General features: G+C 44.3%; 1 protein-coding gene across 1 annotated transcript; it reads right to left on the bottom strand.

Moving 5' to 3' along the window:
* Nucleotides 1-73: 73 nt before the first annotated feature.
* Nucleotides 74-13,466, bottom strand: rtcb (RNA 2',3'-cyclic phosphate and 5'-OH ligase). The gene is given in 12 exon segments (NM_001293028.1): nucleotides 74-545; nucleotides 1,291-1,410; nucleotides 3,376-3,486; nucleotides 3,599-3,787; nucleotides 5,676-5,851; nucleotides 6,621-6,780; nucleotides 6,942-7,098; nucleotides 7,988-8,144; nucleotides 8,608-8,707; nucleotides 9,416-9,483; nucleotides 11,388-11,466; nucleotides 13,356-13,466. Coding segments are annotated over 12 exon segments (1,518 nt in total). The 5' UTR covers nucleotides 13,449-13,466; the 3' UTR covers nucleotides 74-437.
* Between the last annotated feature and the right edge of the window lie 282 nt (nucleotides 13,467-13,748).

Genomic DNA, 13,748 nt, shown 5'->3' with positions numbered 1-13,748 from the left:
CCTTATTACATAGTTGAGAAGTCCCAAAGCACTTCACAGAATATACTGTAAAATCGATTGGACTATATTTTATGGGTGAAAAGCACAATATTAAATTTTAATATTAAAAGCACTAGATTTCATTCAACCCCATTTAATTGAAGCTCCACAACTATAGCTTTGTTCAAAGCCAACTGAATTTTTAAACAAAAATTGTTTCACCAAATATTGTCATCTTCAAAGAACAGTTAACCAATTTAGCCCTTGGAGAGACGAGGAAAGTGCCATTAAGTCATTAGAATGAAGTAACGTTATAGCTTCTCGGTGGTAAGCTCCCATCCATCAGAATTTCATTTGATGTTGGTTGTATGGGAAAGCTGAAAATCAAGATTTTTCTTTCTGCAAAAGTTGCAGAAATTTTAACAGAAGGCAGTCAGTCCATTGGTTACATCTACATATCAACCCTTTATAACTGCAATAGGTCGAAGTTTAATAGCCTTTTTGCTGATCCCTGCATCATGACAAGTATTCACCACATCAGTTACATTCTTGTAGGATTCAGGTGCCTGGAAAAAAACAAAAAGGAGTTTTTAATCTTACCATTTGTGGAGGTATGGGTCTGGATCCTAATCTTTTCGATTTCTAAGATATATAGATCTAATAAACATGGCATGCAATACATATTGAACTTGCACTTTCTCTACGCAACCTTATAATAATCCTTGCATTTGATATAGTGCTTTTCACGTCTTCTGGATGTCCCAAAGCACTTCACAGAATATACTGTAAAGTAAATTGACTGCATATTTGTGGGCGAACGCGGCAGCCAATTGTACACAGCAGTGTCGCACAAACAGTCGTAGATTGAAAATGACCAATTTATTATTGTTTTTGTTTTTGGAGGGATTATTATTAGGCGTGTGGAGTAAGGAAACTTGCCCAAGGTTTCGCCCTGCCTGGAATTGAACTCAGGTCTCTCACTTGCAAAGCGACTGCGAGGAGGTCTCCAGTCCATATCTCAGTCAAAGGTGTGAGGTACACTATATTAACAATACCGTTAGTGAATGCAGCATGGATGAACTGCTTACTCACCTTTACTGTACAATCAATCATTTGCTGGGGAACNTTTTTCTAGATATGCAGAGAAACAGTGTCTGTGGACACAGGGTTCAGAAACCAATCGTTTGTACCAGTTAGCTTACAGGACAAGAACAGATGTTAGTCTGAGCACCTCCACACAGCTCCTGTGACCAATGTTTTAAAGTCATCTACCTACAAGAAAACCCCTATAAGAGAAAGAGCAGCTCTTACTTCTTCCATCACCAATTTGGGGGAGGCGACACGAATGGCAATGCCCATATCTGATAGTTTATCCAACACATCTTGGAAATCAAGGTTACGCCGGGATTTGGCACGGGACAAGGCTCGGCCCTAGAAAGAAAGAAACTAATATTAAAGCATAATCTCAAATCCTTATTTCACACAGTTCAAGTGTTAGTGCAGAGGACTTGAAGTCCGTGGCAACTTGGCTTCTGTGACACCTACTAAGCCACTGCCCCACACCAATGCATTGTCAAGCGAAAGATCTTAATATTCAGTTGATATTTTTATATGAACACACCAAAGGAATCCACAAATCATCAACAATACATCTGGGTGGCTGTATTGGTCTTGTTTACAGGTAGGCAGCTTGCTCCATCTCCGTTATACACTAGAACTCTACAAATAGCAGCATTGGTAAAATTGCCCTTTGTCCTCCTGAATTTTCTACAGTTTTGCTGCTTGAAAGGGTAGTGGAAGCAGATTTAATAACTTTCAAAAGGGAATTAGATATTTACTTGAAAAAGAAAAAAAAATCAAGGCTATAGGGAAAGAGCAGGGGAGTGAGACTAATTTTATAGCTCTTCAAAGGTACGATGGGCCGAATGGCCTCCTGTGCTGTCGGATTCAGAAACACTAATAAATCTTACATCTGGTTTGCAAACACATTGCTAATGATAATGAAGCTCATCAGGTAAGTTTCTGCCAGTTTTATAAGTTCTTTAACTAAATGACCTACAAAAGGAGATTTACCAGGATGGTACCAGGAATGAGGGACTTCAGTTATGAGGAGAGGCTAGGTAGCAGAGAAGGTTAAGGGGAGATTTAATAGAGGTTTTCAAAATTATGAGGGGATTTGATAGGGTGAACAAGGAGAAACTGTTTTTACTGGTGGGAGGGTCACTAACCTGAGGGCATCGATTTAAAATAGTTGTTAAAACAAGAGGGGACATGCAGAGACATTTTTTCACACAGCAAGTTGTTTGGATCTGAAATGCATTGCCTGAAAGGATGCTGGAAGCCGATTCGATAATAAATAAATAATAAAGAATAAAATAAAATAATAAAATAAATAAATTAATAAAATAAAATAATAAAGAGAGGTAGATAATTATTTAGGGAGGACAAGTTTGCAGGGCTATTGGCAGAGGGATTGATTTGGATAGCTCCTTTCAAAGAGCCAGCACAGACATGATGGGCCAAATGGCTTCTTTCTGTGCTGTATAATTCTATGATTCTATGAACGTAATTCAAAACCTGAAGTGGAATTACTTCCTTAGCCTTAAATACTCTATAATTTATTTTGCATTGGCTCAATTTAGTTTTCCCGCAATCATGTGGCAAGATCAGCGGAATGGAATCTGAGATAATAATAATTATACAATAATAAATCACTATGTCCACCCACCCCTTCACCAGCATCAACCCTCAGCACCACATAGTATACACATGGGGGAGTGAGATTGATTTGGATAGCTCTTGTCAAAGAACCGGCACAGACACGATGGGCCGAATGGCCTCCTTCTATGCTATATAATCCTATGATTCTATGAAATTCACATCACATTGCAGCTAAGTATTCATTGAGATCAAGTACCGCCAGTGCTCTACTGCAATGCCTGATACTTGGGACTGCAGAAGTCATAGATACATCCTATAATTCTAGGAAAGCAAATCTGATAATAATGAATTCTTGCATTTGATACAGCACCTTGTCATGTCAGAAGGACATCGCAAAGCACTTCACAGCATCTACTGTGGGTGACTATGTATTTGTAGGCAAACGCGGCAGCACAATTACGCATAGCAATGTCCACAAATAACCATGAAGCAAATGACCAATTTTTTTTTATTTAGGGGATTGTTGGCCAGGACACAGGGAGAAACTTCCTTCTTTTCAAATGATGCCATGGGTTCTTTAATATCCACCCGAACAAGCAGATGGAACCTCGGTTTAACGTCTCATTGAAAGGACGGCACCTCCAACAATGCAAGCCCCCAACCCCCCACCCCCAAGCACGGCACTAGAATATCAGCCAAATGATAATAATGTAGTCGATGCCTCAAGTTGCTTACCGCTCCGTGGCAGGTCGTTCCAAATGTCTCCGTCATTCCTTGCTCTGTGCCTGTAAGGACGTAGCTACAGGTTCCCATTGTGCCACCGATCAGAACAGGCTGACCAGTCAGCTGAGGGAATGAAGAAAGAAACTCAACAGGAAGAAACACATGGTCACAATAACACTTCAACATTGAAACCAGAAATAATATGGCAGCCACTTGTCATCACTGCTTGCCAAACCTGATAATCGACTGCAATGAGAGGGTGATGTGGTGGGAAGGCTCTGGTAGAACCCTTCCTGTGAACCAGCAGAGTCTTCTGTTTCCCATCCACAACGTGCTCCTCCACCTTAGCTATGTTGTGAGATACATCATAAATCATGTGCATATCCAAGTCATCTGGAGTAGTGCCGAAAACTTTGGCAAAAGCCTGGTTTGGGGGAGGTAGAGAAAAAAGTGAATACAAGTCCAAAACAATACCACCAAATTCCACTAGTTTAGAAGATAATAATAATTACATCTGATATAGCACCTTATCACGTTGTTGAGACGTTTCAAAGCGCTTCACAGAACATACTGTAAAGTGGAGTGACTGTGTATATTTTATGGGCAAAACGCAGCAGTCAATTGTGCACAGTAGTTTTCCACAATCAGCTGTGGATTGAGTGACCAATTTATTATTATTCATTATTCATGAATTCTTTGAAGAGGTAACAGAAAGAGTAGACAAGAGTAATGCGGTAGATGTAATATATTTAGATTTCCAAAATCTTTAAGGTACCACATAATAGACTAATGAATAAGGTCAGAGCATGTGGAGTCAGTAGAAAAATAGCAGAATGGATAGCAAGCTGGCTACAAAACAGAAAACAGAGTAGGGGTAAAGAGTAGCTACTCAGTCTGGCAGGGGGTGGGCACTGGTTTTCCACAAGGATCGGTATTGGGACCACTGTTGTTCACAATATATGTTAATGATGTGGACTCAGGAATCAGCAGTACAATTTCAAAATTGCAGACAACACCAAATTGGGGGGAGTAGTTAATACAGAGGATTACAGCAAGACACTGATAAACTTGCTGAATGGCTATTTAAATGGCAAATGCATTTCAATGTAGAAAAGTGTAAGGTGCTACATTTTGGTAGAAGGATTAAGGAAGCCACATCCTGGGGAAAAAAAACACCTAAATGGGGTAGAGGAGCAAAGGGATCTAGGGGTACACATGCACAATTCACTAAAAGTAGCAACGTAGGTTAATCAGACCATAAAAAAAGCAAATGAGGCATTGGGCTTCTATCCTGTAGGGATAGAAATGAAAAGAAGGGAAGTTATGGTAAACCTCTATAGAACCTTGGTTAGACCACACATAGAATACTGTATGCAGTTCTGGTTCCCATATTATAGAAGGGATGTAGAGGCACTGGAGAGGATGCAAAGGAGATTCACAAGAATGATCCCAGAACTGAGAGGTTACACCGATCAGGAAAGACTGAACATACTTGGACTCTTCTCTTGAAAAGAGGAGGGTAAGGGGTGACCTGATAGAGGTCTTTAAAATTATGAAAGGTTTTGATAGGGTAGACATGGGGAAGATGTTTCCACTTGTGGGGGAGACCAAAATCAGGGACCATTAATATAAAATAGTCACAAATGGATCAAATAGGGACGTTAGAAGAAATTTCTTCACACAGAGAATAGTGGGGAATTTGGAACATGCTACCACAAGGAGTTGTTGGGGCAAATAGCACAGTATTTAAGGGAAAGCTAGATAGATACACAAGGGAGAAAGGAATAGAAGGTTACGCTTGAAGGCTTAGTTGAGGAAGGGCAGGAAGAGGCTCATGTGGAGAATAAACACGGCGTAGACCAGTTGGGCCAAATGGTCTATTTCTGTGCTGTATATTCTAATGTATTCTAACATATCACACAAAGGAATTATTTTGTTATCACTTATAACATAAATCTACTTCCTAGTTACTACAAAAATCATGAGACTGATCTGAGGTAGCTCAGTTATTCAATTTTCAAGGAAAGAGAGAAGCTTAATCTCCACATTGGACCTCCATCTCAATTGTCTGGATGAAATGAAATACTATATTTCAGTGCCATATCCTACCATGCTCATTGGTATCTGCAATGTACAATGTCACATCTGGAGGTGTATACTTCATGTGCTGATTATTCTAGGTAACACACAGCAAAGTAAAAGCAATGACTGATTGGCTAAAGTAACAGGAGACACAGTTAACAGAGTAATCCTTAAGTAAGTAGCAGAATTTGATGCATGAGCTGAACTGGTCAGTAGAGCACATTCTATACCTGTCGTGTCAAGAATGTCATGGAGGAGCGATTCACCCAGGCATAGTTTCCAGCTGCTGCCATGCCCTTCAGATAGTCCTGGCCTTCCTGGGAGTTGATCCTGGCACATGCTAGCTGTCGATCGTTGACAATGATCTTATCTCTCTTCATGGCTTTCTCCATGGCCACAAGGGCATCTGTGAAACAAAGCAGAACTCTGCTTCAGCAGGAGATACAATGGAAAGGCCTTTTTACAGTGAGGAAGCAGCTACTCCAACACGCATAGATTTGTAATTCTGGCAAAAATACTATTTGGCAGAAACTTTACAGTGCCGCTTGCACTGAAGACCTCTTACATTTGATTGGCAAATGGGACATATTGTAGGGAGGAAGTGGAATGAATCACTGACTCAAGAACTCTTATTAAAGACAGTCATATACCATGTTAAACTGCTTTTAAGCCGTGTAAAGCTGAGATACTTCATGTCTTCAAGCTATTGAGAATGGAAGACAAGTGTTGAACCTTCAGTGCCACAGGAATCCTTGCTCTGACCAGGAGTTCAGAGGTCAATAGACAGTCAATTAAAAATAATGTTCCCTTCAAAAAAGAATCTACTTGAGAAACAATAATAAAGTCAATGTTTAAGCTTAATCCTAAAATACAATATTCATTTACCCTTAACAAGTGTGCCAAAGTTCCCAGTGTAAGAACCACCGGGGAATCATGATAACTGTCTCAACACAGCAGGAGGTTGGTGTTTACAAAGCCACAAAGGAAAATGCTTCAATAAAGGACACGAGAAATTAACTCCACAGGATCCAGTTATACACTGAATGAGGTATCATTGTGGGCCAGATGGTGAGGTCTGCTCTCAAAACAAGACATTTATAATAAGTATCATCATTGGAAATGACTTTACAAGTAACATGGATTCTTTTCTGAATGTGGAAGTGAATAGGTCTCACCTGTAGCGACCTGATGTCCAAGACCTCTGCTGCCACAGTGAATCATCACACACACCTGTCCCTTGTGGTCAATGCCCATTTTACGTGCTGCATATTCATCAAAGATCTCGTCGACAACCTGAATCTCAGCATAGTGGTTCCCAGCGCCCAGAGTCCCCAGCTATGAGGAAAAGGGGGTGGGAAACACATATATGAGTAACAATATTAAGTTGAAAGAACTCAATAAGAAATGTGCTACAATGAATGAAGAGCTAGGAGCGGAGTTCGAGCATTGTGTGTGTGTCCTCTCATTTTCTCTCCCTGTCAAAAACAAAACGTTACCTGAGGCAATCCTCTCTTTTTAGCCTTTGAAGAGACCTTGCTGGGATCAGCCTGCAGCATTCTGCCATATTCTTCACAGTGCTCCTTGTCCTCAGCCCATGCATAACCTTCCCTCAGAGACCAGTCCACCCCCATCTCCAAAGCTTCCTCCAGGTCCCTGTCAGGAAACAGCCAGTCAATGATACATTTTTTGGGGGTCAGTCGATATCTGACACATGCAGAAACCCATCATCATGCTTATGAGTAACCAAACCAGACAGAGTTCCATATTTGCATGCCACCTTCATATGGTAATTTCCCTGTTTGGAATGAGCACTCTCCTTAGAGGGAGAACCTACATACCTAATCCCAGAGAGTATTAAGCGTAGGTTCGCATGAGCCAACACCTGGGGCCCCCTAGAGCGTACTTTTGGAACTCCTGAAGTTTAACCACTTGGAACGAATAGCTTGCAATTGAGAGCACTGCCTTGGAAGCTTCCAACTATTCGTTCAGCTAGGACTATCCAACCGGTAGGGCTTAGAGGGGTAACAGGGCTAAGGGTGAAGAATCCCTGCCCAAGTAACTCATCTGCTCCTCCAAATACTCATGGGCCAGACTGGCTGATCTGTCATCAGCAGTGCCCTGGAGTATTGTGGACCGCCTGTCTCAGGTACTGGATGACTGAGACCACAAGAGAGAGTTCACTCGATTCTGATATTCCATTGCCAAGCATTTCACCTTTGGATCCAGCTCAGCTCCTAGGTGACCTGCTTAAGTGCACAACTTTGCAACTCAGAATTGGTTATGTCAGTTGTGATCAATGAGAACTAATATTCATCGCTGCACACATTAAAACCACCAACTTGCGAGCCCCACTCTGCAGTACACTCCTTGGCCTCAAAGGCAAATCAGAGCAAATACGTTGACATTAAAGGTAAACCTTTTTCAAACAATTAATGATACCATTCGCACAGCAGTAAGTGACCAGTTCTTTTTAACAAAACCTTATAAGGTTCATCAGCCTCACTGAAGGCTTTGTCCAGCTCCTATCCAGCAGCACTCTTACTTGGCGCCCATTGGGATGACTCCCTTCGAGCCCACCCCTACGGGAATGTGATCAAACATGGCCTGGGCCAGCTGTTCCTTCACTGGCTGCACGTCCCCTTCGTCGAGGTTAGTTCGCAGCAAGCGCACTCCACAGTTTATATCAAACCCCACACCACCTGCCAAAGAAGAAAATACTTTCATATAGTCTTATAACATCTTCTCCTCCACTTTGTGAACCTCCTATTCCTTCTTAGTCAAAGTGCAGGAAGCACTGCCCAGGCATTTTAATGGATTTTATACAGCAACATTCTATGAATCTATAAAATTTTCTCAATCTGCAGCAGGGCAGGAAGAACCTTCCCCCACACAGCACCACAGCTTTGGAGCATGGAAAGCAGTTCAAGCAACCATACCATTCTACATTGAAGTAACATCTCCAAGCATGTTGCATAACAACATTAGCAGAAAGAGTGCAAAACATTGGTTTTAAAAAACACATTTTGCCCGCAAAGTACAAGAAAGCAGAATAATCCACAAGGAGACTTCTTTTAAAACAAATCTTCCACTGGTCCAGTGCTTTACAGCTGTGCACTGGCTCCATTAGAATATGGTAATTAAGAAAAAGATCAAGATTCCTACCCGGCGAAACAACAGACTGGGGATCATTCATGTCAAAAGCTGCCATGTTCCCAATTGCAAACCCATAACCCGAGTGGACATCAGGAAGTCCAATGGATTTCTAAAAAAATAAAAGACTTTGTAAAAGATCCTGCAATGAAATAGTAAATGCAAGGATTATTCTTATTACAATCTAAATGTGACACATTTTAGCTTTAATGTTGGCTTGACACAGATACTCTATCAGCCTCTTTATCTACACTCCCAAATATTTCATTTTAAAATCTTCATGGAAAGCGTGCTTGCTGTGGGTACCAGAAAGATTTGGCTCGCCTTTAAGAAAATGTTGTGCAGCAGCTTACCTGAGCCCTGTGCTTTGCACCAGAATACAATAATTCACTAATAGTTATATCACTCTCAAAAATCAAATCTCTACGCCATGCATCAGCTTCACTCTACTTATACTATTTCACTCAATACAGGGAGACAGTGCAACATACAGTAAAATCAAAGTTTGCATTGCAGTTTAAATCACTTGGTGTAAAGCCCTTCATTCAAAGAATTGTCACAGGACATTCATTCAGTCATAGGAGCGCAATCCTGCTGTGACGCCCAAGCATCACAGGCTGAGGAGATCACTGCATCTGATAAATTGCACAATGATCTGATTGATGACACTGTAATTCAAATGTAAACTCCAAACAAGCAGAGCAATTTAATACAGTAGTGGGGCAATGTTCCAATGTGACACCTCATTTCCCTCTCTTACATTTAAATATTTTTTAAAAAGCACGTGTCAGCAAATCTTAATAGCTTCTCATCAACTCACATGAATAATCCCAGGCAACGCTGCCACATTCCCAATCTGCTTCATAGCTGGTAGGAAGCCACCCACACCTGGAAAGGGTCAAAAACAAACTTTAAGGTTTCCTTCAGTCGCATATGGTAAATGCAACTTACTTGAAGAAGTAAGAATATATATATGATGATAACCAGCAAGTATAGGAACAATGAAGCTGTGTGTGTATGGCGCATCCTAGCTCATTTGGTGTCAACTAATCTAACCACTTGGCCCACTCCAGTACACAAGGTGAGCTTCCTATTGTTGAAAGTCTCATTATGAGACCATTCAAATTTCAGACATCGTGATCCTTGACAGAAGATGACATTGTGGCTAGAGTCTGTTCTACTGATATAAAACACAGCAACATGGATGCTCCTGATATACAGCTTGTCTTGTGGTTTAACCAAATAAACCCAAAGATGCTGCATGCTGTATTTAAATTCTGCACTCTGCCTTTCTACTTTTCTGAGCAGTCTGCCCCTCTGCTGTAATCAATGATTCATCTTCCATCACTCTTCTGAGATGGAGTTTCTGCCAGTCTGGAGCTCACTGAGCACAGGATGTGCCAAAGCTGCAGGCCATTTTGTGCTCTGATGAACAGTCAGGTTTGTAGGTCTTCAGTTCCTGAAAGCAAACACTGGAACACTGCCATTGTTCATTAACAAAGGCACAAAGTCAAACAATTTATTGTTTACTGCTAATCTGCACCATTAGTGTTTGATTAGCTGCATGTCAAAGACACTGTGAATCCAATAATAAAATCCAACTCCCATTTATCATTACATTCACATAAATTTTTCCATTTTGAGAAAACAAAAGTTAATGAAGAGTTGCCCACAAGTAAACAGGTGGGCGGGGGTGTTGAAGCAGGCCAGAGACCACTGAGCGGAGGGAGCAGGCAAGTTGGTAGGGGATTAGAAGGTTGCAGAGGTAGTGGGATGAGGTCATGGGTGGCTTTGAAGGTGAGGACCAGGATCTTGAACTGGATCCTCTGTGTGATGGGAAGCCAGTGGTGTCAGGCGAGGATGGGTGTGATAGTGTCATGGAACCTAGTGTGTGAGAGGACACGGGCTGCAGAGTTCTGGATGATCTGCAACCTATGGAGGGAGGAGTTGTGGAGGCCGACAAGCAAGGAGTTTGCATAGTCAAGCCTGGATGTTATGAATACGTGTATGAGGGTTTCGGCGGCCTGCAGTGTGAGACAATGGCAGAGCCGGGTGATGTTGTAGAGGTAGGGGAAGACAGGGAGAGTCGTGGCACAGATGTGGGGTAGAAAGGATTTTTGAGGGTCAAACAAGACGCCAAAGTTCCGGACTGGCTTAGTAAGGTGGAATGTGCATCCTTGAATCGTGATGCTGACAGCGCCTGAGGTGTAGAGGCGCTGATGAGGGCCAATCAGGAGAGCCTCGGTCTTGTTGACATTCAACTGAAGAAAGTTAGCTCTCATCCAGAACTTGTTGTCTGACAGACATTCTGTCAGGACAACAGTGGTCCTGGAGCCAAGGGTGGAGGCAGAGAGATACGGTTGGGTGTCATCCGCATGCATGTGGACGTTGACCCCATGTCTGCAGATAATGGCACCAAAAGGGAGCATTATAGATGTTGAAGAGGAGGGGACCGAGGACAGAGCCCTGAGGAACGTTGCACGAGGCGGGTGCGGGGGCTAGAGAAGTAACCATTTGTGGAGATGAAGAGGAGATGGTGTGAGAGGTACGATCTGAACCATTCAAGGACAGAACCATGAAGGTTGAGGTGAGAGGAGAGGTGGTGGATAATAATAGTAATAATGAGGATAGAGTGATCGATGGTATCAAATGCAGCAGAGAGGTCAAGGAGGTCTTTCGCACAGCTGTTAAAATTCCATACCCAACAAATGTGCACGTATTCACCTTTTAGAATCCAGGTACTACACCATTACACATCAAACAAAAAGTTTGTAGTTGAAATGTCTTCCTACCTCCACCACGACAAGAGTTTCGTAATTCTTCAAACATCAATTTCTCCAGGGGTTCATTGACATAAAACACACCTTCCACCTAGAATAATAAAATACAGCAATACGGGTTTAGTCTTTCTGAGAAGCGGCATCGCTACTTACAATAGTCTACCACTAGCTAACCTGGATTGTTCTGCGTGGAGGGGGGGGGCGCGGGAAGGTAAGAAGGGTCTCCTCGGAACTGAACCGACTTCAAGGTGACATGCTTGGCAAAGGAATGAATGCCGGAATCAAGCCAGCCCTCTGTGCCTGTCTGAGTAATAATAATAATAATAATAATCCTTGCATTTGATATAGCGCTTTTCACGTAGTAGTCTGGTTCCTGAGCCAGGTGGGTCTGCGGTTCTCCAAGGCACCGCTGATGACAGCCCAGCCCATCGGTAGGATTTCGGAGGTACAGACCAGTCACTGAGGCTCTGGGAGGTTACCCTGTGTGAGGGGCGCTATATAAATGCAAGTTGTTGTTGTTGGATGCTGGAACTCGTGTCTCTCGGCTCCTGCTAACCCTGGAGGGCAAAGCCCCAACGGGAAGGGTGGTCCGAGCTGGACAAGCATTAGGAAGGCTTACATGACAGGCGTTATCAATGGCAAACGTTGTTGTTGTTGTTGTTGTCTTTCACTTTGTCTCGACGAATGGCTTCTCCTCCACCCCCCGCACTGTCTCATGTGGAGTCTCTCAGGGCTCTGTCCTCGGTCCCCTTCTCTTCACCCTCTATATGCTCCCCCTTGGTGACATCATCCGCAGACATGGAGTTAACTTCCACATGTATGCGGATGACACCCAACTCTATCTTTCCTCCTCTACTCTCAACTCCACGACCACCGATGTCCTGACAGCTGCCTGTCCGACATCGAGTCCTGGACGAGAGACAACTTTCTTCAGCTCAATGTGCGAAAAACCGAGGCCCTCCTGATTGGTTCGCGTCAGCGCCTCCGCACCTCAGGCGCCGACACCATCAGCATCCAAGGCTGTACTCTCCACCTCTCAAAGCCAGTCAGGAACCTCGGCGTTTTGTTCGACCCTGAGCTGTCCTTTCTCCCTCACATCCGCACCACAACTGGCACCGCTTTCCATCACCTCCGGAACATCGCCAGACTACGGCATTACCTCACCCCTCACGCTGCTGAAACCCTGGTTCACTCCTTTGTCACCTCAAGGCTGGACTATGGGAACTCTCTCCTCGCCGGCCTTCCCGCCACCTCCCTCCACAAGCTGCAGGTCATTCAGAACTCTGCAGCTCGTGTACTGTCCCGCACCAGGTTCCGCGATCACATCACTCCCACCCTCGCTCGCCTCCACTGGCTCCCCATCCCCCAGAGGATTGATTTCAAGATCCTCATCCTCACCTACAAGGCCATTCACAGCCTTGCTCCCTCCTACCTCTCCAACCTACTATCCCCCTACCTACCTGCCCGTACCCTCCGTTCCTCTGGCTCCGGTCTGCTCCACGTCCCCCGCCCCAACTGCCCTACCATCGGTGGTCGGGCCTTCAGCCTCTCAGCCCCGAGGCTCTGGAACTCCATCCCCCAGTGCCTTCGCCGTCTCCTCCCTTTCCTCCTTCAAGGCCGGTCTCAAAACCTTTCTCTTTGACCGAGCCTTCAGCTCCCCTCTCGACTCTCTTCCTCCTCCTCGCTCCCTCCCTCCCCTCCCCTCACCCTGACCATTTCCCCCCCAATGCTCGGGTCCTGACCCAACTGTGCAGCGCCTTGGGACGTCCTCCCGACGTGAAAGGCGCTTTATAAATGGAATCTTGTTGTTGTTGTTGTAGCTGGTGGGACTCCAGCAGTTCCCCCCCCCACAACAACAACAACGCACACGGTGAGTGGGGGAAGGGTGTCAGGTGGGGCCACGTCCCCTCGGAATGAAGGCGGCCGATGGCCTGGAAGCCGCGCTCGTCCGGCACTGGCAGTCACCGGGGCCTCACTGACCTGCATGTTGGGCACGAAGCCCTTGTTGATCCTCCAGCAGTTCTTGCGGACCTTCTCCAAGAAGCCGAGCTCGTCATTGTAGCTGCGGCTCATCGCGACTCAGGGGCGTCTGCGCGTGCGCACTGCGCCCACCGCGACCCGCGCGGTTCAAACCGAGATCCGCAAAAGCACCGCGATTCTCGAAATGGGTCGTTTCAGCGCCGCCAGCAACCCAGCGGGACCAAGTGGGCAGGGCTCCTGTGGGGGGGGTGGGGGGTGATCCTTGGGAGGGGGTGGGAAACAAAGCTGATCCAGCACTGACTGCTGAGTTTCACCCACAAAATATAAAATCAATCCACTTTACGCTCTCTCTCCCCTGAAACTCTTTGAGACGTCTCGATAATAATAATAATA

Source organism: Callorhinchus milii, unplaced genomic scaffold (genome assembly GCF_018977255.1).
Source record: "Callorhinchus milii isolate IMCB2004 unplaced genomic scaffold, IMCB_Cmil_1.0 Scaffold5, whole genome shotgun sequence".
In the NCBI taxonomy this organism is placed as follows: domain Eukaryota; kingdom Metazoa; phylum Chordata; class Chondrichthyes; order Chimaeriformes; family Callorhinchidae; genus Callorhinchus; species Callorhinchus milii.
This window is presented reverse-complemented; position numbering and strand designations above follow the sequence as displayed.